General features: G+C 40.2%; 2 protein-coding genes and 1 long non-coding RNA gene across 6 annotated transcripts in view; 2 read left to right on the top strand and 1 right to left on the bottom strand.

Moving 5' to 3' along the window:
• IDE (insulin degrading enzyme) overlaps nt 1-617 on the bottom strand; it is a 53,374-nt gene extending 52,757 nt beyond the window's left edge. The window contains exon 1 of one of the 3 annotated variants that reach the window (XM_068197688.1): nt 503-617. Coding sequence is in view for 2 of the 3 variants with exons in the window: in XM_068197685.1 (XP_068053786.1) it covers nt 47-261 (215 nt within the window). In the remaining variant the exon portion in view is untranslated. Of the gene's footprint in view, nt 1-46; nt 413-502 lie in introns of those variants that run through there. The other 2 variants (XM_068197685.1, XM_068197684.1) reach the window with 2 other exon arrangements.
• KIF11 (kinesin family member 11) lies at nt 194-24,886 on the top strand. 2 transcript variants are annotated; one of them, XM_068197683.1, is made up of 24 exons: nt 194-342; nt 944-1,100; nt 1,581-1,726; nt 10,773-10,905; nt 11,008-11,105; nt 11,187-11,265; nt 11,606-11,791; nt 11,872-11,996; nt 13,367-13,457; nt 13,715-13,957; nt 14,069-14,164; nt 14,800-14,888; nt 15,388-15,475; nt 16,250-16,438; nt 17,598-17,805; nt 18,054-18,226; nt 18,499-18,621; nt 19,615-19,773; nt 20,171-20,310; nt 20,952-21,231; nt 22,340-22,562; nt 22,785-22,939; nt 23,253-23,369; nt 24,047-24,886. In XM_068197683.1, exons 3-24 carry the CDS (start codon nt 1,701-1,703, stop codon nt 24,167-24,169), a joined length of 3,144 nt encoding a protein of 1,047 aa, XP_068053784.1. In that variant the 5' UTR covers nt 194-342; nt 944-1,100; nt 1,581-1,700; the 3' UTR covers nt 24,170-24,886. The 2 variants fall into 2 exon arrangements, with proteins under 2 accessions (XP_068053784.1, XP_068053783.1); XM_068197682.1 differs by lacking the exons at nt 194-342; nt 944-1,100; nt 1,581-1,726 and adding an exon at nt 6,991-7,149.
• On the top strand, nt 2,506-4,826 carry LOC137478121 (uncharacterized). The gene is made up of 2 exons (XR_011001413.1): nt 2,506-4,153; nt 4,526-4,826. It is a non-coding gene; the product is annotated as an uncharacterized lncRNA (long non-coding RNA).
• Nucleotides 24,887-25,435: the final 549 nt, after the last annotated feature.

The following is a 25,435-nucleotide window of genomic DNA, read 5'->3' as shown; positions in this document are numbered from 1 at the left end:
CGGGGTCCCGTCCGCCCTCCGCGCCCGGGCCTGGCGGGACCCGTACCTGGGAGTGCCGGGAGCTGCCGCCTCTGCCGCCGGGAGGGCCGGGGCTGCGGCTGGGGAGGGGGCTGGGGGCCTCTGGGAGGAGGCGGAGGCGGTGGAGGGGGTGGGTGGCTGGGCGGGGAGCCGGGGCGACACTCGCCGCGGCGGGGGGGCCGCGCCCGGCGGAGGCGGACGGGGTTGCGGCGCGAAGGGCGGCGGGGCGGCCCCGGGCTGCATCCGCGGAGGGACCGTGTCGCGGCCCGCTCGCTTCCTGGTGGCCGCGCTCCGCGTCCCTGGCGGCGTCTGCCAAGACAAAAGGTAATTAGACGCCTCGTAATTTGAGCACCGTGGGTGCAGTGCCGTCCTGAGAGGCAGAGATTTCGGGTGTCAAAATCCCCCGTCCCCCAGGGAGAGGTCACCCTCCGGCAGCTCTCCCTGCTTCGGGCGCTCCCCTTGGAGCCCGCTGGCCGCCGCTCACCTGCCGTGGAGCTCTGCGGCCCCGCTGCGCTGGACACAGGACTCGCCTCGCAGGATGCGTGTACGAGGCGTAAACGCTGGATAAGGATGAACCTCTGTTACAATATCGTAAATTTGGGGTTCTAGGGCGACTTTTTTTTTCCTTAGTAGATTTCCTTATGGGAAAGTCGTGGATGTGGCTGGTTGCTTTAATTCCTTTCTAGGAAAAACAAACCCCCCCAAAAAAAAAAAATCCAAAACAAACACCAAAAAAAAAAAAAAAACCACAAAAAAAAAAACCCTCAAAAAATACCACAAAACCAACCAACCAACAAGTCTGCCCCCCCCCCCCCCCAAAAAAAAAAAAACAAAAAAAACCAACCAAATAAAACAACCCACTGTTTGAAGTTCTGGTAATATTCTTTCTTCACATGTCTTTGTTTTTCTGTGTCTTATTTTTCAGAGTTATGAGGGGGAAAAGAGGTAAGACAAAAAAAAAAGCCTGATTTTAGCTTCTCCGCTGTTTGCCTTCTATAAAAGGTGGTATCTTACAGCTGGAAATTCACAGAATCCTCCTATCATAAAAATGTAGGAAGACTTGGCCAGACGAGTTACCTAAGGTAACTTCAATTGCATCTTTCTGTACCCAAAGATGCAATTGAAGAGGTATCAAAAGTAACTTTAAACTAGTCAGCTTTGGTTAAAATTGCTGTTAAGAAGTGACAGCAGACTGTTTCATATGGTCAGCAGAATCAACCAGGAATCACCGAAATCTATCAGGGAATTTGGGTAGACATTCATCTGCTGGTTTCCAGGGAGGTCTGTGCTGCTATAGAGATGCTCTTACCCCTACCTGAAGCTACCCAGTTTAAAACATTTGTGCCTACATCAAGTACACCCACACTTCTGGCCTCAGTTTAGACACGGAACTGTCTCTCAAGTTAACTCATCCTGGTTGGAGCAAGGCATTTGGTAGTTTTCACCTCAATCAACTGTTTGGATTTAGAACTGTGTGGGTGCCTAATTTTAACACAGTATGTTAACTCCTGTGAAAATGTCCTCATGAGATTCTAGTTTGAGGCAGTCTGGGTTTTTTCCAGTCCCTAGTGCATGTAAAAGTGAAGACCAAGCTGGACAGAAAGAGGACAGGATAAATGGTGAGCTGTTAAATCTGAATTCCACCCTGTTGCTATTGCCAGTGCGTCAGAGAGGCTCATCCCATGGTGTCTGACAGAAAGACTGCAGGGTGAGTGCCCCTTCACAATCTGTCTCATCCCTTTCAAGAGCAGCTGGGGATTAAGAGGTTGAGAGTTGGAGTCATTCTGTTAAATTGAATGTACAGTAGAAATACTTCTGCCTTTAGCTTTAATACAGTTGTCATGTAGGGGTGAATGCTATAGAATTATACAGTTTCAGGCAATTTACTCTTTTTGGGTCCCGACAGCGAGTTTGTTAGCCTAATGTAGTATATATTTAGCTAATGCTGGCCTGATCTATATTTAGCTGCTCTAATAAATCCTGCCTTTTCCTATAAATCTTGCCTAGTATATACAGGGGCAATCCTGGGGAGGCAAGGTAGACTGTGCCAGCAAAACTCTGGTGGTCGGCTAAAACATGAATCTAAAGCATTTCTGCTTCTGTGGTCTGATGAAAGATCACACCTCCTCATGCATCAAACATAGCTAGTGCAGCAGAGGTATGCAATAGAGGTCACACCTACTGTACCTTACACCTATTTTATCCATTGTAAGCTTATTTAGCAGCTGTTCAAAGTCACTGGTGTGTCCTGGTTTAACCCCAGCAACTAAGGACCCAGCAGCTGTTTCCTCCCTTCCACCCATCCTGGTGTAATGGGGAGGAGAATCAAAAGTACAACTTGATGGTTGAAATAAGAACAATTTAGTAACTGAAATAAAATAAATTATAATAATAATGATGATCGTAAATAATGATAGTAATGGTGATAAAAAGAAAAACATAAGTGATGCACAATACAATTGCTCACCACCTGCTAACCAAGCCAGACCCTGCCCCCAGGCCCGATCAGGCCCCTCTGGGTAACTGGTAATATAAATCCCCAGTTTATATTCTGGGAATGACATTTTATGGTGTTGAATATCCCTTTGGCCAGTTCAAGTCACCTGTCCTGGCTATGCTCCCTCCCAGCTTTTTTTTTTTTCCCCTGCACCTCTTCACTGGCAGACAATGAGACACAAGAAAATCCCTGATGCAGGATAAACACTACTTGGCAACAACCAAGACATGAGTGTGTTACCAACATTATTCTTATGTTGACAATCCACAACACAGCACTGTGCCAGCTACTGAGAAGAAATTAACGATATTCCAGCCAAAACCAGGACACACTGGTGTTTATTCAAATTAGATTGTATTCTTATACTCTGACCCCTCTCTATGTCCATTTATACTAGCCAAAATTACAGTCATACACTGTTTTGGATATCTTTTCAGTGTATTAAATATATTTTTAATAGAACACCCTCAGCAAAAGTAAAGAGAACTTTCAGTGAAATTCCTTTCTCAGTCTTGTCCTACAACTAAGATTTCTTCCTCATGAAACTTCAATTGCTCATAGACAATTGGTGTTTTTGGTCCTGCCATCTTCATCTGCCCTAGTAGAAAAATAGGTGTTGCCTAAAAGACCAAATGAGCCTAAGCATAATTTAGAGTAAGTGTGGAAATTATTCAAATACTTCCATGAAAAAAAGCCTTATGAAGTAGCAGTATAGAGATCCCTCTTCAGGATATGTGGCATAAATGTACAGCGAGGGAAAGTGACCTTCTAAGTAGGTAGGTTAAAAATAATTTAGAATAAAACAGTATTTTATGTATGGCCTGAAAGCTGAGAGATAGTAAGTGTGAAACTCTTAAGTACAGTCTTGTTAGGCTTCTAATAGAAGCATGTCTTTTCCACATAGATAAAATTCTGGACTACATTCAAATTGTAATTGTACATAATAGAGCTTTGTAGCAAACTGGCCTTGGGCTGAAAAAAAAGCATAACTTACGATTGTTATTTCTACTCCAAAATAAATAGTGTCAGTTTCATGACAAGACATATATGAAAAAAGGATTGTCCATTGGCTGTTCCCAGTATAAAAATACTGAATGAATAAAATTAAATTAATAAAATAATTCAGTTAGAAGATAATGAGGCAAAAGAGACATTTCCTGTTGACTTCAGTCAGTGCTGTCAAGTCTGTGTTTCCAATTTTCCCATTCATAGTTTCTTCTTTTGTTATGTAAAGGATGTCATCCAGCTGCACATCTTAACTGAAAATAGGTAACTGTGTGGAAAATTACTAACTTAACTCTGAGCTAATCACACACATGCATACATCCCCCTATGTTACTGCTATTTTTTTATTACAGTGCCTATAAAAAGATATAGAAGTGCTACTGTGTGTGTTGGACAGTGATCTGGCACACATGCCTAAAAAAAAGGAACTCTTTTATTTTGTGTATTTTCTTGGTTAGTTGAAGCCAGTTCTGTTTTTCATCCTGTTATATGCATTGAGTCCTTAATTTTTAACAATAAGGTAGTTATTTTGTTGCATTTTCTCTGTTCTTTTAACAGTGACATAGTTACCCTGTTACCTTGAATGAAGGGGAACCCTGTCCTCAGCTGAGAATATACCAGCACTCTCTGAGAGTAAGTCCTTGTTGTTTAACTTGCTGTATGTGGACAACACAGAATTTAGAATATTACTGGCCAACTGATCAGGCTGTTCAAAGGCTAGAATTTGCTTTATGTTTATCTGAGGTGCAGGTGACTTCCCGTTTAATGTGAATATGCAATTAATCAGCAATTTTTTAACTATGTCGCTGATAGTATTAAATATTAAACTCTCCACATGCTCAATGCAGTTGATACCTTGTGTAGCATGTTGGCAATCAAATCAGGTGTTACTAAGCCTTGAAGAAGTCTCACCCAACCTTATAATTTGTATTAATTATATCTCTCCATTATTATGCCTTATATCTCTCCATTATTATACCTTATAAAACCTTTCTTCATTCGTAGGTAATCATGTTCCATGTAAACAATTTCACTGCTTTTCAAACCTCCATACCTACAATTCCCCAGGTGGTCTGATACAGGCCCTAGGAAAACAGTGTTTGTTTTGTCTGTGAATATCACTGCAATTCAGTGACTTTTTGTTTGCAAGCCTTAGTTTAAAATTGTCCTTCTTGATCCATTTGTGGGGATTAATAACCTCTTCTGAAATCGCTACATTTGCTGTTGTGTGTATTACTATATAATTTAGGTTTCTGTAATGGTTTTGTCTCCCTTTAAACAAAATAAAACATTTGTCACAGATGAAGTACCTGTCTTCTTAAAGGTCATTCTCCCAACGACTGTTAAGACTGTGGCCTAAATATTCTTGTTTCCTTTTTCTCATATTTATTTTTATTGCTTGTGAAATACTAGCTCCCTGTTACTCAGTTTGTTTTTATAGTGTATTAGTATCATTAGGCTCTACCTAGTCTAAGAAAATGTACAACTGATGCTAAAAACTGACCTTGTAAAACAGACTTGCAGCCATTAAACTGTATGCTTTTTTAAGCATACTTGATTACCAGAAATACATATTTTCCACTTACCGTAGCTATAGCAAAGGTAGCTATTGGCCAAATTGAACTTTCAGTAATCAAATAAATTCTTATTGTTTTAATGCAGATTTGAATGATCTCTTCTGTGTCTGAGAGATGTTATGTTTTGAGGAAAAATATGGCTTTCATACTAGAAAAGAATAAACAAGCAGAAGTTGGAAGAATTCTTGTGTTTCAGTGCTGCCTTTTGTGTGATCCATATGAAGGAGTATAGAGCAAAAGTTAATATTTAGATTATTTGCATACCTGCATTTGACTTTTCAGTCTAGTAGTAGCAAATACACAACTGTCAGTACAAGTGATTTTTGCTGTTAGCATAGATGGCATACAGAAAAGCAAATAATGAAGGTAGTCTCAATATGTTTGCCGTGGATTATATTTATTTTCCTGCTTGGTTAAATCTTTACTTAGCTGAAGCAAAATGTGTTATTGTGATTTTTAGTGTTTATTGTTTGTTCTTCACACCTAATGTAAGATTGATTGTTTCTGACATTGTTCTAGCTCTTCAGATAAACGGTAGAGGAGCATAATGGGGTATTGTTTCATATCACTGTCAGGAAAATTACCGCAAGCCTTATGGGTTAGGATTAATTTGTTATTAATTTTAAGAACTCATGGAGGAGAGAAGTATAATAAGATTCAAAGCAGCTAACTTTAGGGGAAAAAAAAGGATTCGAGATACCTGCAAAATTATATAGATGGACAATCTAAATTTCAGAAATTGTGAAGACCCTAGAAAAGGAGCAACGTACTGTAGCTCTGCAGGCCATAGCAGGTAGATGACAGTTTGTAGGAGCCAGTAGAGATTTAACAAAAAAAGCACATCAGACGAGTTGAATCTCCTCTAACATCTGCTTCTTCCCCTCTACCCAGAAAACTTGTTATCTTGTCATAGATCTCCACCTAGCACAGCATTTAATAGTGCCTCAGAGGAAGCTCTCACAGGGAAACCAGGGTGACATAAATGGCAAAGTGGTTCACATGATGTAGTTTTAAAGGATGGATGTGGTGCACCGTGGTGCTGTGTCCTGAGCCTGTAACTACTTATTGTCATTCTTACATAGGATTTCCTCACTACTCGATAAGGCAATACCAACCTGTAAACACGTGGAAAGTTAGGTGTGGAATTCAGAGCGACACAGACGAGTTGTGCTGGAGACCTGCCTGAGCCGAAGCATGCGCAAGGCAGAGGGACCAGAGCAGAGCTCTGCAGCATGGCCCGAAGTGCACAGCTGGGGTAGGGTCTGCCTGGCGACCTGCACTGGGGCACCTCCGGCCGGGGGGACAGCCGGGCTCCTGCTGGGAATGGTGAGCGCTGTGCCCCACTGGGGAAATAGAAACCTGGGCATTGTTTTAAACAGGGCAAGAAACCTTACAGTCCCACAGGGCATTGGCAAGGTGTGCTTATTTGTTGGGATCTTTAAGGAACTCGTAGGCCAGCTGGAGAGCTAGGGGGACAAAAGAACGGATGGCTAGACCCTCCCTAGGGCTAACCCTTGAGAAAGGGTTATATGGATTATGTGACTGTAGAAGATTCGTGGCAGGCGAGGAGTTTGGCTGCCCTCAGACCCGTGGATGTCAGCGGAGCCGCTGAGAAGGCCAGATATTGTCCTGCTGGCCCGTCGCGGTACTGGCGGCGCAGACGAGCCGTACGGCAGGTACGGGCGGCTATCACGTCGCCCGTCACGGTTCAGCGGAACCGGCAGCACGGGGGCTCGGGGAGCGCGGCCCGGTCTAAGCCACGGCCTCACAGCGCCGCCGGCAGGGCGGGGCGGCGCCGCCGCTGCGGTGCGCGCCACCCGCAGGATTTGAAATCCCGTCCCGTGGTGCCCCGGGGCCGCCGCCGATTGGCCGGGCCGGGCCGTGCGCCGTTCAAAGTGGCGTTGGCGGGGCGCGCGCGGCCGGACCGAGTCTCAGCTCCGCGGTAGCGCTTGTGTCCCGTCTCCGTCCCGCTATGGCTTCCTTCAGCTCCCAGGGCGGCGGCACCAAGAAAGAGGAGAAGGGCAAGAACATCCAGGTGGTGGTGCGGTGCAGGTGAGCGCGGCGGCTCTTCTCTGGGCGAGCGCTGGGGGCCGGTCCGCGGGCCAGCCCCGGGGGGGGGGGGTCCCGCGTTGGTGCCTCCGGGACTCGGGTCCAGGCGTTCTCTGCCCAGTGCCCCGGGCAGCGCGCGGGGCCGGCTGGCCGAGGCCGCCGCCGTATGACGGGCACTGTGCAGCTGTGGCTCTGGGGGAGCGCTGTGTCCGGCTGCGGATACCTGCTCTGGGGGATCGCTGTGTCCGGCTGCGGATACCTGCTCTGGGGGATCGCTGTGTCCGGCTGCGGATACCTGCTCTGGGGGATCGCTGTGTCCGGCTGCGGATACCTGCTCTGGGGGAGCGCTGTGTGTGGCTGCGGATACCTGCTCTGGGAGAGCGCTGTGTGCGGCTGCGGATACCTGCTCTGGGGGATCGCTGTGTCCGGCTGCGGATACCTGCTCTGGGGGATCGCTGTGTCCGGCTGCGGATACCTGCTCTGGGGGAGCGCTGTGTCCGGCTGCGGATACCTGCTCTGGGGGAGCGCTGTGTGTGGCTGCGGATACCTGCTCTGGGAGAGCGCTGTGTGCGGCTGCGGATACCTGCTCTGGGGGATCGCTGTGTCCGGCTGCGGATACCTGCTCTGGGGGAGCGCTGTGTCCGGCTGCGGATACCTGCTCTGGGGGAGCGCTGTGTCCGGCTGCGGATACCTGCTCTGGGGGAGCGCTGTGTCCGGCTGCGGATACCTGCTCTGGGGGATCGCTGTGTCCGGCTGCGGATACCTGCTCTGGGGGAGCGCTGTGTCCGGCTGCGGATACCTGCTCTGGGGGAGCGCTGTGTCCGCCCGGAGCGGTCGCTGCGAGGGGGCCGCCCCCGTTCCCCGGAGCGGCCTCGGCGCCGCGCTGCGAGCTGCCTGTCCGGTGCCGGTGTGCGTTTGAGGCGGCCCCGTGTGCCCCGCGGGGAAGAGGCGCTTCCGCAGAAGTAAGGCTTATGAGCGACTTTTTTATAGCTTAAAAAGGCAAAAAGCTGCAGTTTCCGATCTTCATTCAGTGCACACCCAGTATGAAACTGCGTTGGAAGCTCAGGAAGAGCTACGCAGTATGATGTTCGAGACACACAGAAACCCAGGCTTTATTTTGCCCTTCTGTGAGCTCTTGTGGGAAGTCACTAAGCTTTAACAGCTAGAATTGTTGCTACTCCCACTGTGGTAGAGCTGTCGCATTACTTCATTGATGCAGGCTTTCCAGGGGACGAGTAATGGGATGGGAGTCTACTGCTGAAGTAAAAATGACCAAATGTCTTGGTTGATGAGATTAATTTGCTTTTTGGTATGGAGTGATAAATTTCATGTACCATAAAATTCGGTTCTCGTTGTAATTCTGAGGTGGCTTTAAATAATTGTTTACTAATAGTAGAACATAAATAATCTTAAATTGTATGTTAAAACTGTAATATTGATAATGTATTATGTATAGTGTTTGAATCACCTATAGACGTTGGGGTGTTTTTTTGAGCTAGACCAGCAAATATTAGTTTACGTATTACGATTTAATGTTTTTTCAGTCATATTCACAAGCTTGCAACTTCTGCTTTTACAGATGCACAATGAATATAGAAGTTAAAATCAATTTAGCCTTATCTTTGTAATTCAACTATAAAGCTTCTGAAACAAATGTGGGATTGGTGAAAGTGTTGATGTGACTCAAGGCTATTGCAAAAGAATAAGTTTATTGAAGCAATTGGATTTGAAATGCTGTCAAGAGCAGCTGTTTTCTTTTTATCCTTCTTAATTGTTCTGGAATAGCTTTATCAAGTATTAATATCTATTTTAACTAAATATAATGCTCACTGTGAAAGTAGCATTAGGACTGTCCATGGTGGAGTGTTCTGCTTTTGTTCTAGCTCACAGACTAATTGTTATGTCAAGAGTTAGTTTCTAACCTCTTAAAAGTTCCTTGCCTACCCTTGCTCTTGCCCTTTGCAAAGCTTTTTTTTTTTTTTTTTTAATAGCTTCAGTTTATTTGAACTAAAGTGTTTCTTCCACTTTTCTTTTTCTTCTGCAACAAGCCAGATTTTCCTTATCTTACAGTTGTGAAGGTAGATGCAACTGTGTTCTTCGGTGTCCTGATTTGTTCCAAAAACCTGATCGGTCTGAACATATAACAAATCTTTTCAAGCGGCATGTTTACTGAGCTTTGGTAAAATATGGATTTGGAAACTCAAAATGCATGCATTAGCATTGTTAATATGCATAATGTGCTCCATACCTAGGGAGATGAACCTGAGATCAAATGTCTCCATGGCACACCAGGCAGCTGCTTGTGTAGTGGTGATGGTGATGATCTGCACTCCTGCTTCAGCCCAGCTCAATTGTTCCCCCAATATCACAGCTGTGGGCTCTTGCACCTCCTGCCATGGACTGGTTCAGTGTTTCATGGTTACACAGCAAATTATGTCCACTGCTCTGTTAGTTTCAAAGTCATGAGCCTGAAGCTTTAACTTGCTCCTCTGCACAAGATTTTAGTGATCTTCTGTTGTCATCAGTCAATATTCCACCCAAGTGTCCCGTGGTCTGTTTAGAATCTGACACTTCAGCCTCAGTGATGTATTGAGGGAGAAATGTTAGCCACAAGGTTCAGAAAACTCAAGTTGCTGTGTGCTTGTGGTTTCTTGTCTTTTGTTTTTCTTCTTTAACATTATAATTGAAAGAGCATCTGAAATGTCTCTAGTGTCAAGATATTTTAAAGAGTACAAGACTGTAGAAGTTATATTTCCAAGCTGACCGCTCATGTCACCTATATAGGTAGCAAAGGCATTCAGTGCAGTAGCACTACTAAATAGAGACTAAAATAGGATTTCATGCTTTTTAGGGCATTTCTATGCATTTCAGGAGAAATAGTGGCAAATGTCCTTTTAAGGAAAATGATGTGCACCAAATTTGAATTAACTTAGTGGTGAAACAAGATGCTTACCATAAAATTAAAAAAATTTATTCTCTCCATTAAACCTTTTACTATTACTTTTTACTAATCCACTTTAAATTAATATGGATTTCCCCCCCCTCAAATCTGATGTTTTTTCTGTCTTATTAAATGCTATTCAGGTGCATCAGTATTACAAAGGTTCTGGTGTTGCTGCTTACTGTCCTGCAATTAGTAGGGTCTGTTGGTATTTTTAATGATTTAGAGTGTTGTGTCATCAGCATTTGATTCACTATTGCATTAACTTGCATATAATATAATAAGTGTGGGGTTTTTTTGGAAGGCTCTTACTTAGACAGTTGTTTGCTATGTTCAACCTTCTACCCCCTGCAATTGAACGTGTTCTGATGCCTGTTAGCTGTGTGTGCATCTATATGATCTTGAAAGTGGTTATAGGACTGTTAAAAATATGTATGTACCAAACAAAAAGCTATGGATGCCTGAGTTGTCTCACAGTGGAAAAAAGGAGAAACAGGGTCTGTAAACTGCCAAATTGCAGCCTTTTTTCTTAAACAGTTATTAAACAGATAAAGTTAAACGCTTTGTTCTTTTTGCCCAGATATACTATTCCAGATCCTTAAACCGAGTGACATTACTGCTTCATCTATTTGTGTTCTTGTTAGCAATGATTTCAATCTGATATTTCTGACTCCTCTCCTTTTAGGCCTTTTAATGCCTCGGAACTTAAAGTGAGCTCCTACGCTGTTGTAGACTGTGATCAAGCAAGAAAGGAAGTCAGTGTCCGTACTGGAGGAATGACAGATAAGTCATCAAGAAAGACTTACACATTTGATATGGTTAGTAATGGCTTGTCCAGTTGGGGACTTGTAGAAATAAGCTAGTGTGATGTTATACATTATTGTGTGGATAAATGGGATGCGTTGTCTTTGTGTCAATAGGTTTTTGGAGCTCAGGCAAAGCAGATTGATGTATACCGGAGTGTTGTGTGTCCCATTTTGGATGAAGTTATTATGGGTTACAACTGTACAGTGTTTGCGTAAGTAAGCCAATAATTAGTGTTAGGAAATTTTATTTGTGTTTTCATTTCTTGTTTACATTTTTATTTTTATTCTCACAGTTATGGCCAAACTGGTACTGGTAAGACCTTCACAATGGAAGGGGAGCGGTCACCCAATGAAGAATATACTTGGGAAGAGGTATATTATTTCTGAGATTTCTCTTCTGAAATTTCTCTTGTCTGTACTGTAGTTCAAAGCTGGAAACTACAGAAGACTAAAGAAAACCAAAAGTTGATGCCTTTCAAATTCTGAAGCTGACTTTCCTTAAATGTTTGTAGATTAACAAATAATTTCCTTCATTTATATGAAAAGGACAATTTAACATCTTTAATATATTGCATTCAACTCTTGGCGACGTTTATATGGAAGGTCATCTCTATTGTTTGTATCCAGTCAAACTGTTTTAGTTGAAACTTTATCCCCTAGCTTCAAATCATTCAGTACATTTATAAATGAAATATTTCTTTTTAATTTATAGGATCCCCTAGCAGGTATCATACCCCGTACATTGCATCAAATATTTGAAAAACTCACAGAGAATGGTACTGAATTTTCAGTGAAAGTCTCTCTTTTGGAAATCTATAATGAGGAGCTTTTTGATCTTCTGAATCCTACTCCTGATGTTGGAGAAAGACTGCAGATGTTTGATGATCCTCGAAACAAGGTTAGTGCTACAAATTTGTTGTCTTGAGGCTTTCAGAATTGTTGAGAGATGTATAATAAGCATGTATTAATTTCTGACAGAGGGGTGTAATTATTAAAGGCTTGGAAGAAGTAACTGTACACAACAAAGATCAAGTTTACCAAATCCTGGAAAGGGGTGCAGCCAAAAGAACAACTGCAGCTACTTGCATGAATGCATATTCCAGGTAAAAATCTTCCCCATTTCAGAAACCTTGTTTTGTTCTTTCTTAAACAGAATCTTACTGAAGAAGTAAGCAGCTAGTGCAAACATGACATCATGTCTGCCACAGTGCAGACTGTCAAACGTGGGTTAGAAAGCCAGAGTTGCAATTTCTTCTTTACCACGTGCTGGGGTGATTGCAATAGGTGTATGAAGGGGTGTCATGGTTTAACCCCAGCCAGCTTCTGTAAAATTTGCAAACTAGGCTGTGGATGTTTGGGATAAGATTCTATGGCAATAAGGGCTGCTTCATATGGTTGCAGGTCATAGAATGTCATAGGGGCACCTGGGTCAGAAATAGCATTCTTTGTATTACTGCTTTCACATTCTTGAGCTGAAGGTGTGAAATCTGTATCACTGTGAACAAGTAGTGATCCAGTGCTGCAGAAGTAAGGAATGTATCCTGTCTGTATTGTATTTTAATTTCAAGATATACTGAGCATGTCTGTCTACTGGTGGAAGGAAATGGGTATTTTCTACCACTGACTGGAACACAGAACCCATTTTGTCAGAGATTCCAGGGAATTCTGAGAATTTATTGTGCCTAAGGTGTTGTTTTATGTAACTTGACATCTATGGCTTTCCATATATGTCAGCTTCCTGTAGTAAAAACTTATTAAAGGAATAAACTCAGCCTAAAATCATGCTTACTATGAGAGTGGTGAAACACTGGAACATGTTGCCCAGAGTAATTGTGAGTGCTCCATCCCTAGAAGTATCCAAGGCCATGTTGGATGGGGCTTTGAGCAGCCTGGTCTAGTGGAAGGTGTCCTTGCCCATGGTAGGGTTAGGGTAGGGGGGTTGGAGCTAGATGAAACCATTCCATGATTCTGTGATCTTAAACTGTATTACTATTTTTGATTGAAAGATTAATTGAATGTCTAAATTTTTAATATTGGATTCAGCTAATTGCTGGATTTTCTTAGCTTACATAAAGAAAGCTATGTTCCTTAATCTCACATTCTGTGAAACTGTTCTTAGCATAAGGACAGAAAAAGAAATCTGCAAGTAAGTTTTCATGTGATGCTTGTGAGTTGAGAATACTCAAATGTAAGCAAAACCAAGGCATTTCTCTTGATTTTCCTTGGAATAAGAGGAAATCTATAGGATTGAATGAGTCAAATGTCAACCAGTTGCTTCATTGCTGGTTTTAAATACATATTCATATATACACACAAAAAATTATACTTAGCAGAATAACTTTGTGTATTGAAAATGTAACTTGTAGTTCATGGGCTAAATGTATTCTCTATAAAGAGCACAGAACTTGCAGTAGTCATATAACAACTAGATATTTGGCTTTCATGGAACATCTGAAACTGGTTTCTTTTGCAGCCGTTCCCACTCTGTGTTTTCAATCACCATCCATATGAAAGAAACAACAGTGGATGGAGAAGAACTTGTTAAAATTGGAAAGCTAAACTTGGTAAGTATTTGAACTAAGTGTCATTGATAGAATTTTTAGCCATGTGCTAGAGTTTATTAGAGTTTTTTTCCTGATATGGGGAAAATGATTATTCTCATAAAGTGATATGAAGTATGTTTGGCACCCTGAAAAATATCAGTCCCATTTGTCACCCCAGTGTCTCCTGAAAAACTGGTAATCTCTTTCATGTGTTCTTGAAGACTTTGGGGCAAGTATTCTTCAGAGTGATTGAGACAGAAACATAACCTACCTTTCAGGTTGATCTTGCAGGAAGTGAAAACATTGGTCGATCTGGGGCTGTTGACAAAAGAGCTCGTGAAGCTGGAAATATCAACCAATCTCTGCTGACCCTAGGAAGAGTTATTACTGCTCTAGTGGAAAGAGCCCCTCATATTCCGTATAGGGAATCTAAACTCACAAGAATCCTTCAAGACTCTCTTGGAGGACGGACAAAAACATCCATAATTGCCACAATTTCGCCTGCATCTGTAAATCTTGAGGTAAATTTAAAGTCTGAGAACCTATTCCTAAAATAAGTAGTATATTTTGCTAATGATACAAAAATGAGTTAATTCCTCAGCTTGACCTAGTGTTACATCTGTTTTTCATAGGAGACATTGAGTACACTGGAATATGCCCACAGAGCAAAGAACATCATGAACAAGCCTGAAGTTAATCAGAAACTAACCAAAAAAGCTCTTATTAAGGTAACTAGACATATATCTTAAAAAATGAAGCTACAGGTTTAGGCATGACTTCTTGTTAATGTAGCCTTTGCTGTGCAGGAGTTTGAGTATGGGAGAAGGTGTAACACAGAAAGCAGTGCTTTTCTGAAGTGATTTTAATTACTGAACTGATGCTTTTAAACTAGAGCTGCATTGATATAGCAATGGTCCCTGCAGAGACTGGAACTGTTAATAAGACTGAAGTTGAACAGAGGGCTGTTGCTACTAGCTATGACTGTGGGTATTTCATGTTTGCAATTTTGCCCTTTCTCTAGAAAGTGCCTGAACTAAAGGGAACTTGTCAGCAAGTACAAGTGAAGAACCAATGTAGAGTAGCTCTACCCCTAAGGAAGCTGTGATTCCCATTGTAAGCTGCTAAATGCAACTAAGTATGACCTTCAAGTGGAAGATTTCAATGCTCTACATATAGCCAATATATAGCCAATGATATGAATTTAAATGGTGCTATACTGAACTTAGAACAGAGGTGAAGTGCTTTGCTTTTGTGCTTATGCAAGACTTCTGTAGAGCACTACCTTTGTGAAGTATCTGTTAAGCTGAATATCAAAACCAAAATAGAAATGTTCATGTTTACATGTGATTGTTTCCTTATGCAGGAATACACTGAAGAGATTGAGCGTCTGAAGCGAGACCTTGCTGCTGCTCGAGAAAAGAATGGAATCTATATTTCTGTTGAAAACTATGAGTATGTCTACAAAATTTCTCTAAAATAATTAGCAACAAATCTCAGATACTGGTACCTATCCTTATAAAGAAATACTTTTAGATGTATTTTTAATCCAGGAAGTTGAAGATTCTTAGGAAAACTTACCTGTTTGGTCAACTTGTTCTTTCAAAATTAATGATTATACAGATAAAATCTAATAGGCTTGCACTGAGGAGTTAATGTCTGTGGAGAACTTACTATAAGCATTAGCCAGCATGCAGATTTACACATGCAGCCTTTTTTTTTGCCAGTGGAAGCTCATATGGGAAAGTAAACTTGATATACTTAACTTCACTTTTAATAGGGCTAGTTTGCACAGAAAGTTTACAATGGGAAATTGTCTTTAATCTTCTCTGCCTTAAGTGAAAATTACTTGCTACTTATATAGCATTTTCCAAAATTACTGAAAATGTAGTGTAAATCTTGAAATTACCTCTTACTTGACTAATTTGTTTGTTTATTTTAATCCTTGCTTGAGAGCCCTTAATGGAAAGCTGACAGTTCAGGAAGAACAAATTACAGAGTATATTGACAAAATCAGTGTCATGGAAGAAGAAATGAAAAGGGTAAGTGATGTTTTTCAACTGTGGCTTAAATCTGCCAAAAAAGGAAGAAATTCATTCCTCCTGTCAAAAGGAGGAAAGTTGGAAGAAAGAACAGTCAGAAGATTATTGTTGTTGATTTTAAAGTTCCCCAATTAGTCAAGAATGGAAGCTTCCTAGTCCTTGAAGTAAGGAATTTGAAATAATGTATATCAAATTGCAGGTTGCAGTACTTATTTTTAAAGTGTTTTCGTGTCTACTACTATAAGTTTCTTTGCTGAATTTTCAGGAAAAAAACTTGCTTGTAAAACCATATCTCAGTTGACAGGTATCCATCTGCTTAGGAACAAAGAATGAGGGTAGAGAGGTCATGAGCTTCCTTTTAACAAATTACACAAAAATTGGAACTCCTTGTTTAAGAGAAATGTAGATATTAATTTGCTGGTGTATGTAACTCCTCTATGTAATCAGCTTTACTGGCTCTTCTCAGTCTATCTGGTTATGTGTGTTCAGTGGGATTCTTTTCCTTGTGCTGTAATGGTAGTTTGCTCTAATATTGTGAGAGGGGAAGCAAGTGATTATTACAGTGAGAATGGTGTTGGCTTGATATTTTCAATGATTACAAAGACTCTACAAAGGTGTAGTTTAGGTTTAAGACCTGAGTCCTACAGCTGAAATTACATTGCTAGATGACAATTTGCCTTCTGTCATTGTCACGTAATTTGGGAGATGTCAAAATGAGATTGTCACATTTTTAAAAAGTGATGTTGCCTTTTTAATTATTGTCTTCCTGTTTAGGTCACTGAACTATTCAGAGTCAGTAAAAATGAACTTGAACAGTGTAAAACAGATTTGCAGATCAAGGAGAAAGAACTGGAAGAAACACAAAAAGATCTGCAAGAAACCAAGGTTCAGCTGGCTGAAGAGGAATATGTGGTTTCGGTTTTGGAAAATACTGAACAAAAGCTTCATGGCGCAGCCAGCAAGGTTGTCACAGTTCTTATACCTACTGTAAAACACCTTCCTATTTTTGGGAGTTTCATGGGCTATTGAAGAAAACCAGTTGTTGCTAAAGCATGATGTGAGTAAGACAAGACCTGAGTTTAAGATGGAAAACTAGGATTAGATTGCTGGACTTTCTCTGTGGTAGTATTGGCAGTTGACTGCTAAACACTCTGGTTCATCCAGAACAAACTTTGCCTCAGGCCAGTTTGTCATGGGAGTTCCAGTGCTTTGCAGTATCTATTATTGTGAGGTTTTTTGCAGAATAAGTAGTTTTCTTTCCAAATCTTATGACTGCAAAACAGTAAGTTACACATACCTGAAGGACCTGGTCTAGTGGAACATGTCCCTGCCCATGGCAGGAGGCTTAGAACTAAATAGTCTTTAATGTCCCTACCAACCCAAACCATTCTGTGAACTGAGATAGGAAAACAGAAAAAAGCTTTGAATAATGTCCTGTCACCTCTATGTTTTAGGGTATGGCTTTGATGTGTTTGTAGATTAGTTGTAGTTATCAAAACAGACTTGAGGTAGGGAGCATGAGTGTGTCCTGCTATTTAAACTGCAAAGTGATGAAACTTGTGTCTTCAAGCACCGTGACAATTTCTTGCTGTCTGTATCCTGTAAGAAAAGGAGGGAATGCCTGGTTTTTACATGTGTGTTGTGGAGTGTTTGAGACAAATAGGTACAGAAATCACATATGCTCAGTACAAACCAGAACTCCACTATTTGTATGAATTCTAAATTATTTATCACAGGACTAGTGATAAAAACCTCTGGCTTTAGTACTATATTAAAGAATATATTTACTGTCAGATTGTTTAGAAAAAAGTTGAAGTGCTCAGGTATTTTTAAGTTACTATTCTAGGATAAATTATACCTTTATTCCTTAAATACTGAGGAAGTCATTTATTAAAGCTTTGATTTTAAAGCGGAACAAATGGTCTCTAGTAGGTAACTATTTCCCATGTTCTAACAGCATAAATGACAAAACACCAGGGTCCAGAACAGATGATGTAAAGGGAAATACCTGTCTTCCTAGAGAGATAACTTCTTTAACTCAGAACTGTTGTTGCTTTTCCTTATATAATATGTGCTGGACTTCTTGTTTAAAGACTTAATGAAATAACTTTAATAATTCTAGTTACTAAGTACAGTTGAAGAAACTACAAGAGATGTGTCTGGGCTCCATGCGAAACTGGACCGTAAGAAGGCTGTTGATCAGCACAATGCTGTTGTCCAAAATACATTTGCAGGACAAATGAATGCTTCATTCAGCAAAATACAAGATTCAATTACTGAAAACAGTTTGAAGCAGCAACAGATGTTGACATATTACACAAATTTTATAGGTAAGTGTAATACCTGTATTAGTAGTCATTCTATAGTAATCTCAAAGACCACGTCTTAAAATGTATCTGTTTCAGGAAAGATGTGGCTTTATTTAAGTGACATAATGATTACAGTTGCACCAGGAAAAATGTGTCAGGGATGATCCACAGCCTTCCTGTAAGGGGCAATAAGGTGATGAGTAACAGAAAGAGTTCCTGTCTTATAGGGGAATTTTTAAAAAGTTTGTAACTCTGGATTTCTTTTGTAGGTGACCTCCTGTCTACCAGTTCTTCTACAGCAGATATTCTTGCATCAGTTGTATCAGCATCTTTTGCCTCTCTTAAAGAATTGGTGTCTACTGAAGTTTCTCACATGTCTGAAAAAATAACACAGCATGAGAATCTATCGCTTGATTGTAAAGCGGAGCTGCTGAGATTAATTGTTAGTACATTTGCGTACTCCTACTTAAATGTTTGAAACTGGTTTTGATCAAAAGGGGTTCTGTAAATGTATAGCTTTTTTTTTATGCTCTTTACCTGTGTCTGCTTTACCACCTGACCATGATTGTCCTTCCCATGTCACCCCCACAAGCTGTAATGTACTAAATAGCATATACTGCCATAATAGAGCACATGGATATGTACAGAGTAACTTCTTACAAATGTGGATGAAGGAACAGCCATGTTCTGGGTTAATTTTTTTTCTCTTCCTAGGAGGAGCATGAAACTGGATTAGGAAAAGCAATAAATAGCTTGACACCAATGGTAGAATTTGTCTTGGGGTTAAACTGTCAGTTCCAGAGTAACATGAAGAAATATTCTGCTGTGGCTGACCAGGTAATGCACATAACCTGCCTCTTTACCTTCTACTCTTCTATTTTTATTTAATTTACAGATAATATGCTCTTTGGTTTTCTGCAGTATGTCCGAGTGTTTTTACCTCTTGTCTGGCCTATTCCCCTTTATCTTGTCCCATGAGTTCTGTCTTTTAACTTTCTTTCAGACTTTTTTTTCTCTCCTGAGAGTGGTAAATTTGCTTGTTCTCTATATTGGCACAACTGCTTGCCTAAGTGCCACAGTAGAATGGTAAAACATGGATGCTTAAATCTTTATGTAACAAGTATTTGATGATACATTTAATATACTCTTCCCTTGTATTTTAGAAATCTGAAAAAAAAGTCAACTTCGGCAAGTCTTAACTCCAAAAATTTTCTGCCTTCATACCAAATTTTTTCCATAGTCCCTTTGATTCTGGGGAATGTGATGCTTTATCTTGTTAACAACCATAAGTGCAAACAATACTGCACTTATTGAAATCCTTTGCTTCAAGTTAGAGTTCTAGTCTATCTCATGATACTTGTGTAGAGCTTGGCCTCTTGTGTGGCTTTTTTTTTTTTTTTTTTTCCTCAGAAACAAGTCTGTGTTTCTGATGACCTGTTTCTTTTACTGAAACATTTTCCTCTCCTGTCAATTATAGCTCATAAGAAATCAACTCCCCTGGTCTGGAAGCTTTTTATTGGTTTTCAGACTTATACAGCAGATAGTCCATGGCTTATGAGCTCTTGCTGTTCCTTGTCTACTTTTCTGGTTTGTTTACCTTGCATGTCAAATTTTGTGTTTGGAATAGCCCCCACACGAAGTTCTAGTCTCAAACTTTAGATTGTTCCAAGTGTGACTTTCTGCCTTTTATGCACAATACTTTATTAATGCCTTTTGACAATTTCCTTGGGGTAGAGTTTGTTTCTATGTTACTTATGCTATGGAAAAATATCAGTTTCTTAAGATATAAAAACATAACTGTAAGTAAAACTTTTTTTTTTTTTTTTTAAGATGGAGGGCCATAAACAGGAAATGGATACCTTCTTTGGAGATCTTTTACTCACTCTGAAAAAAATACAGGAACAAACAGCTGCTGGCTTTGCTCAGCTCCAGCACAATTGTGACAGTTTAAAAGAAGAAGTGGAAATGATGAGGTTGGCACATAGAAAGGTATCCTTAGAGTAAGAAAACGTCCTAACACCAAGTGTGATTGCTTGCTTTGATTTAAACTCTAATGTGGTAGTAAACCATTGTACTTGCTTCAGAAAAAATGTTAGGAGGACAGTAACTTGATCCTAAATCTATTCAGCTTTTGTTAGGCTGCTTTAAGTAGTTTATGTAGGAATGTAGCAAAAACCCCTTTCCCCTTGCATTATGTCCAGTACATGTGCATTTACATATGTCTCCAAAAGCAAAGTGTTTGTATCTTCACTACACAAAAATTGTACCTTATGCTTTAGAATTGCAGAACTCTGCATTTTCTGCATTTTTAATTCAGGCATTCAAGTACCCTTTAAGACTGTTAAGTGCAGAATAACCGCAAAACTTGTGGTAATTTTCTTGATAGAGTGCAGCTGAATTGATGTCTTCACTGCAAAGCCAGCTTGACCTTTTTACTCAGGAGACTCAGAAAAACTTAACTGATGTACTCACAAGAAATGGAAGCCTGAAGACCACCATCACTGCTATGCAAGAAAATGTTCACCTGTAAGGAGCACGTTCTTTTTGCTGTACACTTATGCAAGATAAAATGTACATGAAGAGAACTTCAGAATTGGATGCTCTCCATATATATGTGCTTATAAAGCCTGCTGGGCATGGCCTGTATGTTAGAGCTGGGTTCTGCCGCAGAATGTAGATCATAGCTGGCCTTTCCCCAGAGTAAACAGTACTTCTAAAAGGCTTGCCCTTGAACTTGTCTCCTGAGCAAGTTGTGATAAGAAAGTATCATTTTGGGAGCAATATGCAAAGGAGTGTCCCTCAGTGTCTGGACTTCAGAACATATTATAAAGGTTTAGCTTGAAGCATAATAATGTATCTGTTGCAGTATGTTTCATTCAGTTGCAGACTGAATAACTAAGGTCTTGCTGAAGTTGGTTTTAGTTTGTGGTTAGGGTCTTTTTGTTCTCTTTTGGGTTTTCTTGATTGGTGGGGGTTTTTTTTGGTTTTTTTAGCAAACCTACTGCTGCAAGTGCTGCGAATTTACTAAGTAGAAGAACAATATTTTAATTAACTGGTTTGATAGAACTGTGCTATTTCACTGGCTCTGTTTTCATATTTCTAATAGTATACTGTGTTAAAATCATACCTTTCAAAATCTCTAAACTCTTACAAATATGTTGTTGCAGGAGAACTACAGACTTAGTCAGCAGTACAAATTCCAATCACAGCAAATTTACTGCATCTCTGGATAATTCCTCTCAAGAGCTCAGGAGCATAAATGCTGAAAACAAGGCAATGCTGGAAGAATCCAATGACCACTGTCAACATCTTCTCAGCAATCTCAAAAATGTGTCTCAACATACCAGTACATGGGGTGAATTTACAACTGCTCAGATGGTCAACTTTACTAATCAGCACCTGTTGTCATTCAGGGATGAGAAACAGCAATTTCAGTATTTACAAAAGGTACTTATAGTCATTTGTAGTCTAATGTAACATCCTAAGACAAACTTTACTGCAGAATTTGTAGAGGGGAGAATAAAGTTCTAGTCAAAACAAAACTATGATTTTTTTTTTGATAGCAGACTCATGTTGCTGAGTTTAAGAAGATGTAATTAGAGGAAATCAGAAGCCTAAATTAAGAGGAAGTCTTTGAACTTCAAGTGCCCATAACCTCAAAAAATGGTGTCATGGCTAATGCCATACAGCAAATTTGTACGTGTAATCTGAGTGTTTTATATCATCTTGGTGGTGTATAATTCTAAAACTGTACTGTCCTTGGGAGATACACAGTGATCAAATGCAGGCTATTTTCTGGAGGATGCATATGGCTTTATTGGTCAGATTGAATCAATATGGGAGAAAATATTCCATTTAAGTATATACAAATTCTGGCCTCTTATCTAAAAGTTTCTCTCTCATGTTTTTGGGGTTTTTTAATTTCATCACAAATTTCATATCCACCCTGGTTTTGTTGTTGTAATGGGCAATAAAATAGGCAAATCCAATATTTTGCAAACTTTCAGAAGGAAAAACTCAACTAGAAACTTCCTTCACACAGAATATTCTAAGTTGGAAGGGATCTTCAAGGATCAAGTCCAACTCTAAACTAAAAGCATTTGTAGTCTCAAGACCTCTCTGTATCTGTTGTACCTGCTGAACACTTCAGGAGGTTCATTTCAATGGGAATGCCTGAAAACACAATTTCCTTTTCCCCTACAAATGCACAAAGGTTCTAGTGCTTGTAGGATTTTCATGTTCATGTGAATATCCTAATTCTGTGCAGGGTTTGTGCATAGAAGCATGAGGAGTCTGGTCTGAGATAGATGGCATCATCTTTACTCTTGTGACTAGCTTTCTAAAGTGATCATACTTTCTAAGAAACTGACTCTTTTCTGAAGATAGCTCTCAAATCGAGAGTGTAAAACTGGCACAGAAATGTCTCAGTTTGAGGTCTAAGTTGTTTCGTTTCAGGTCACGTCACTAATCATGCACCACATCTTAGAAAAGAGGCCATAGTCTTACCTTTCCTGTTAACTTGGTGTTTTTAGTTGTTTTTTTGTTTCATTTTCAGAAAAATGAAGAAAACTGTGATAAAGCAATAGCTGAAATTGCCGACCACATTGGCAGACAAAAGGCTGCTGAGGGGAAAGTGCTAAATGGCCTTTTGGATCAGATAAAGGTGGATCAGGAGATACTTGTGGAGCAGAAGCTGGCACTTCAGGAAGAAGTACAGCATGGGCTAACTCAAGTTAATGGTTTCCTGCAAGAGGATCTCAAAGTGGATGTTCCAACAGGTATTTAATCAGGTCGGGGCAGAACGGTCTTACAGAAAACAATTTGAGTTCCCGAATTCATAGGTGAAGGTTAATGGGGACATAACCTGGCTACTTCCACCTTTTTTAAGATGTATCCAAAGAATGGTGTGTGAACAAAGCATGATTTCTGTAAAGACTTGATGTAAAATTGAGGATCTGAAATTAAAGCAAACACTGAAAAGTGCATCATCTTCATTAAAGGGACAACTCCACAGAGAAAGGACTACTTCTACCCTGTCACACTTGTGAGGACAGAGCCCCGGGAACTACTTCTGGAGCAATTAAGGCAAAAGCAACCAAATCTTGATGCTATGCTAAGCAGTGTGGTAAAGGAGATGGAGGATAATGCAGGTCAGGTATGTATATAAATGGCAAATCAGGCCCTTAAATGAATATTTCACATCTTTGAGGTTTTTCGCTTTTGGAGAGTTGACTGGACCCCCAGGGCTGTTGTAGCCTTTGTGTTTTACAGTGTACTTGAACTCAAGTATGCTGAGCTTTTGACAAAATGATCTCTTGAAAAATAAGTAATGCTATTAATAACTTAGATTTCATTCTTGATATTCAAAAATAGAAGTTCCTTGTCTTTTATAGACAGGATCATGCTTAATACATTCATTGAGGAAATTCAGACATTAAATACATCTTTCTGGAAAACTTCTGTTTTAGGATGTGCTGGAAGAGGAAGGAGGTTTGCAAGAACCCAGTGAAAGCCTTGCTTGTGACAAATACTTAATGGATACAAATGTATATTGCCACACAAATGGTGGCATTCCTTTTTTCCAGGTAACTTCCCCAGATAAGCAAAACAGCTGTGTATTTGAGAAGAAATGTTATTGTTCCATAACAGTGCTGTAGTTTCAAGTCACTTCCTACATTTTAGGGTAGTCTCACAACTTGTTCAAATCCTGTAGATAATGCTTTGTCAACCTTGTGCTAAAGTAACAGCAGATTCTGATAGCAGTTAATAGTGGATAAAATAATGCTGATTTCTGACAAGCTGGACAGACAGTTGAAAGCTCCTCAGCAAATAATCCTCCATAAAGAAAATTTTCATAATTCGCTAGACATGTTAATGGAAGAGTTGAAAGTACATGGAGTATTTTCTTAGAGGCCTGGCAGAAATATTTGCTTTCTTAAGTCTTCATGGGGTTGGCTTTTTTTACTTACTTGATTATGACCCTTCTGCTCTACCAATGTATCAGTGTAAACTTCTTGATATATTATTGTAGGGGGTTTTTTGCTGGGGAGAGCATATTCTTGTTGTGGTCCCTTTAAAAATAGCTGCTGAGCTTCTGTATGTCTACAGTCAATCTCTTGAGTAAATGCAATATATTAGGAACCTTTTTCAGGAGTTATGTCAACTTTTTTCCTCAGAACACTATGTACTGCATTGCACATGAGCAATAAGTCTTTGATTTCTTTGTATTCTTTTAACATTGGGTATTTTCTTTAAATCCCAGCACAAAAGGAGTCTCAAAAAAGGTAAAGAGAACAAATCTGCTGCTCCAGTGGAGAACAAAATGGAGGATATGACAGAAGAGTTTCTTCAGAAATCTAAGCATCCTTTAAGATTGCTGAACTAAGATATATCCTCTGCAGATCACTGTTTTCAGATATTTCTATCTTACTGTCTTACTGAGCCACACCTTTTTTTGGTATTCTCAGTGTCTCTGTGTAGTGATATAGTGATGCAAAGTTGAATCAAAATATTTACCTACACAATCTCATGCCTTGGTTCCATTTTTATATGTTGCAGCTTGTGAAGTTTTAAGGAAAAAAATCCTGCAGATTATGGTGCTGTTATGTTAAATATATATATATGTGGTCAAGTAAGAAATTTTCTGTTTCTCAGTAGATCTAAAATACCAGAAAGCAATGTGGCAATATGCTTTGTCAGCATTATGCGTTACCATTTTATGTATTAATTAACTGTAAATAAGTGTTTTGATTTTATACCTGCTTTTTATTCCAGTTTCTGTTTTTACTGTAGTACTTCAAATAAATTAATACATGGAAAACAAAAGTACAAGCACCTAACTCAGAATAAAATCTTACCTAATTTTCTTATTGTGTGAGGTCTAATTTCGCTAAAACATGATCAGCTATGTCATCAGTCTTGTGCTGTCAGAAGAGGATGGTTCTCTCCCTTGTTTCACAAAAGACAATAGCTTTATTTCAGTGCCTCTTCATTTTGTGAAGTCTTACTGCTGGGTCTTGGGCTTTTTGTTTGTTTGAACCCCACTGTTCTTCCTCTTAACTTGCAGATGCAAATTCTGGCACCTAAAACTTAATGGGCTTAATTCTCCAGTCTCGAGGTTCCATTTTCTTGCACTATGTGCCTGTTAACTCTGACTAGATATTAGCATAATCTTCCACAGTGGTTCAAGAAATCCTTTATTAACTAAAAATCAGCCCTAAAGGTTGATCCCACAGCTGTATTGCATAGTCTAAGCAAAGTGGGAGAGGCTTGCAAGAGCCTTTCATCGTACTTCATTTTCCCTGTGGAGTTGATAGGATTAGGATGAGCAAACAAACTGGAACAGCCAGTAACAGCAGGCTTGCATCCACAAAATCATGCCATATTTTGTGTTCCCTATCTATCCTCTTTGAAACTCTCTGCCTTGACTGTTTGCTTCCTGCTGCATGGGGACAGCCTTTTTTCCTTAGCAGCTGTATAAATTTCAGTGGCTGCTTCATGCTTTCTCTAAAGTAGCCCTCCAACTCGTGTTGTCCTCTGTTTGCAATGCTGGCAGTGATCTGCTGATCATTGTTCAGTTGGCTCAGGTATCTGGAGGCCACACCAAAGCTGAATAGGATGAAAAATCGGGATGCAGGTCCTGGCCTCCCTG

Source organism: Anomalospiza imberbis, chromosome 8, assembly GCF_031753505.1.
Source record: "Anomalospiza imberbis isolate Cuckoo-Finch-1a 21T00152 chromosome 8, ASM3175350v1, whole genome shotgun sequence".
NCBI lineage: Eukaryota > Metazoa > Chordata > Aves > Passeriformes > Viduidae > Anomalospiza > Anomalospiza imberbis.
The sequence above is the reverse complement of the archived record's forward strand: the minus strand, read 5'-3'. Positions and strand labels throughout refer to the sequence as shown.

Excerpts from the sequence above, each read along its gene's own strand:
- KIF11 (XM_068197682.1), top strand. The coding sequence starts at position 7,070 with ATGGCTTCCTTCAGCTCCCAGGGCGGCGGCACCAAGAAAGAGGAGAAG. Across the intron at positions 7,150-10,772 it reads CAGGTGGTGGTGCGGTGCAG|GCCTTTTAATGCCTCGGAAC; the intron begins GTGAGCGCGGCG and ends CTCTCCTTTTAG. Across the intron at positions 18,227-18,498 it reads CGGAGCTGCTGAGATTAATT|GAGGAGCATGAAACTGGATT; the intron begins GTTAGTACATTT and ends TTCTCTTCCTAG.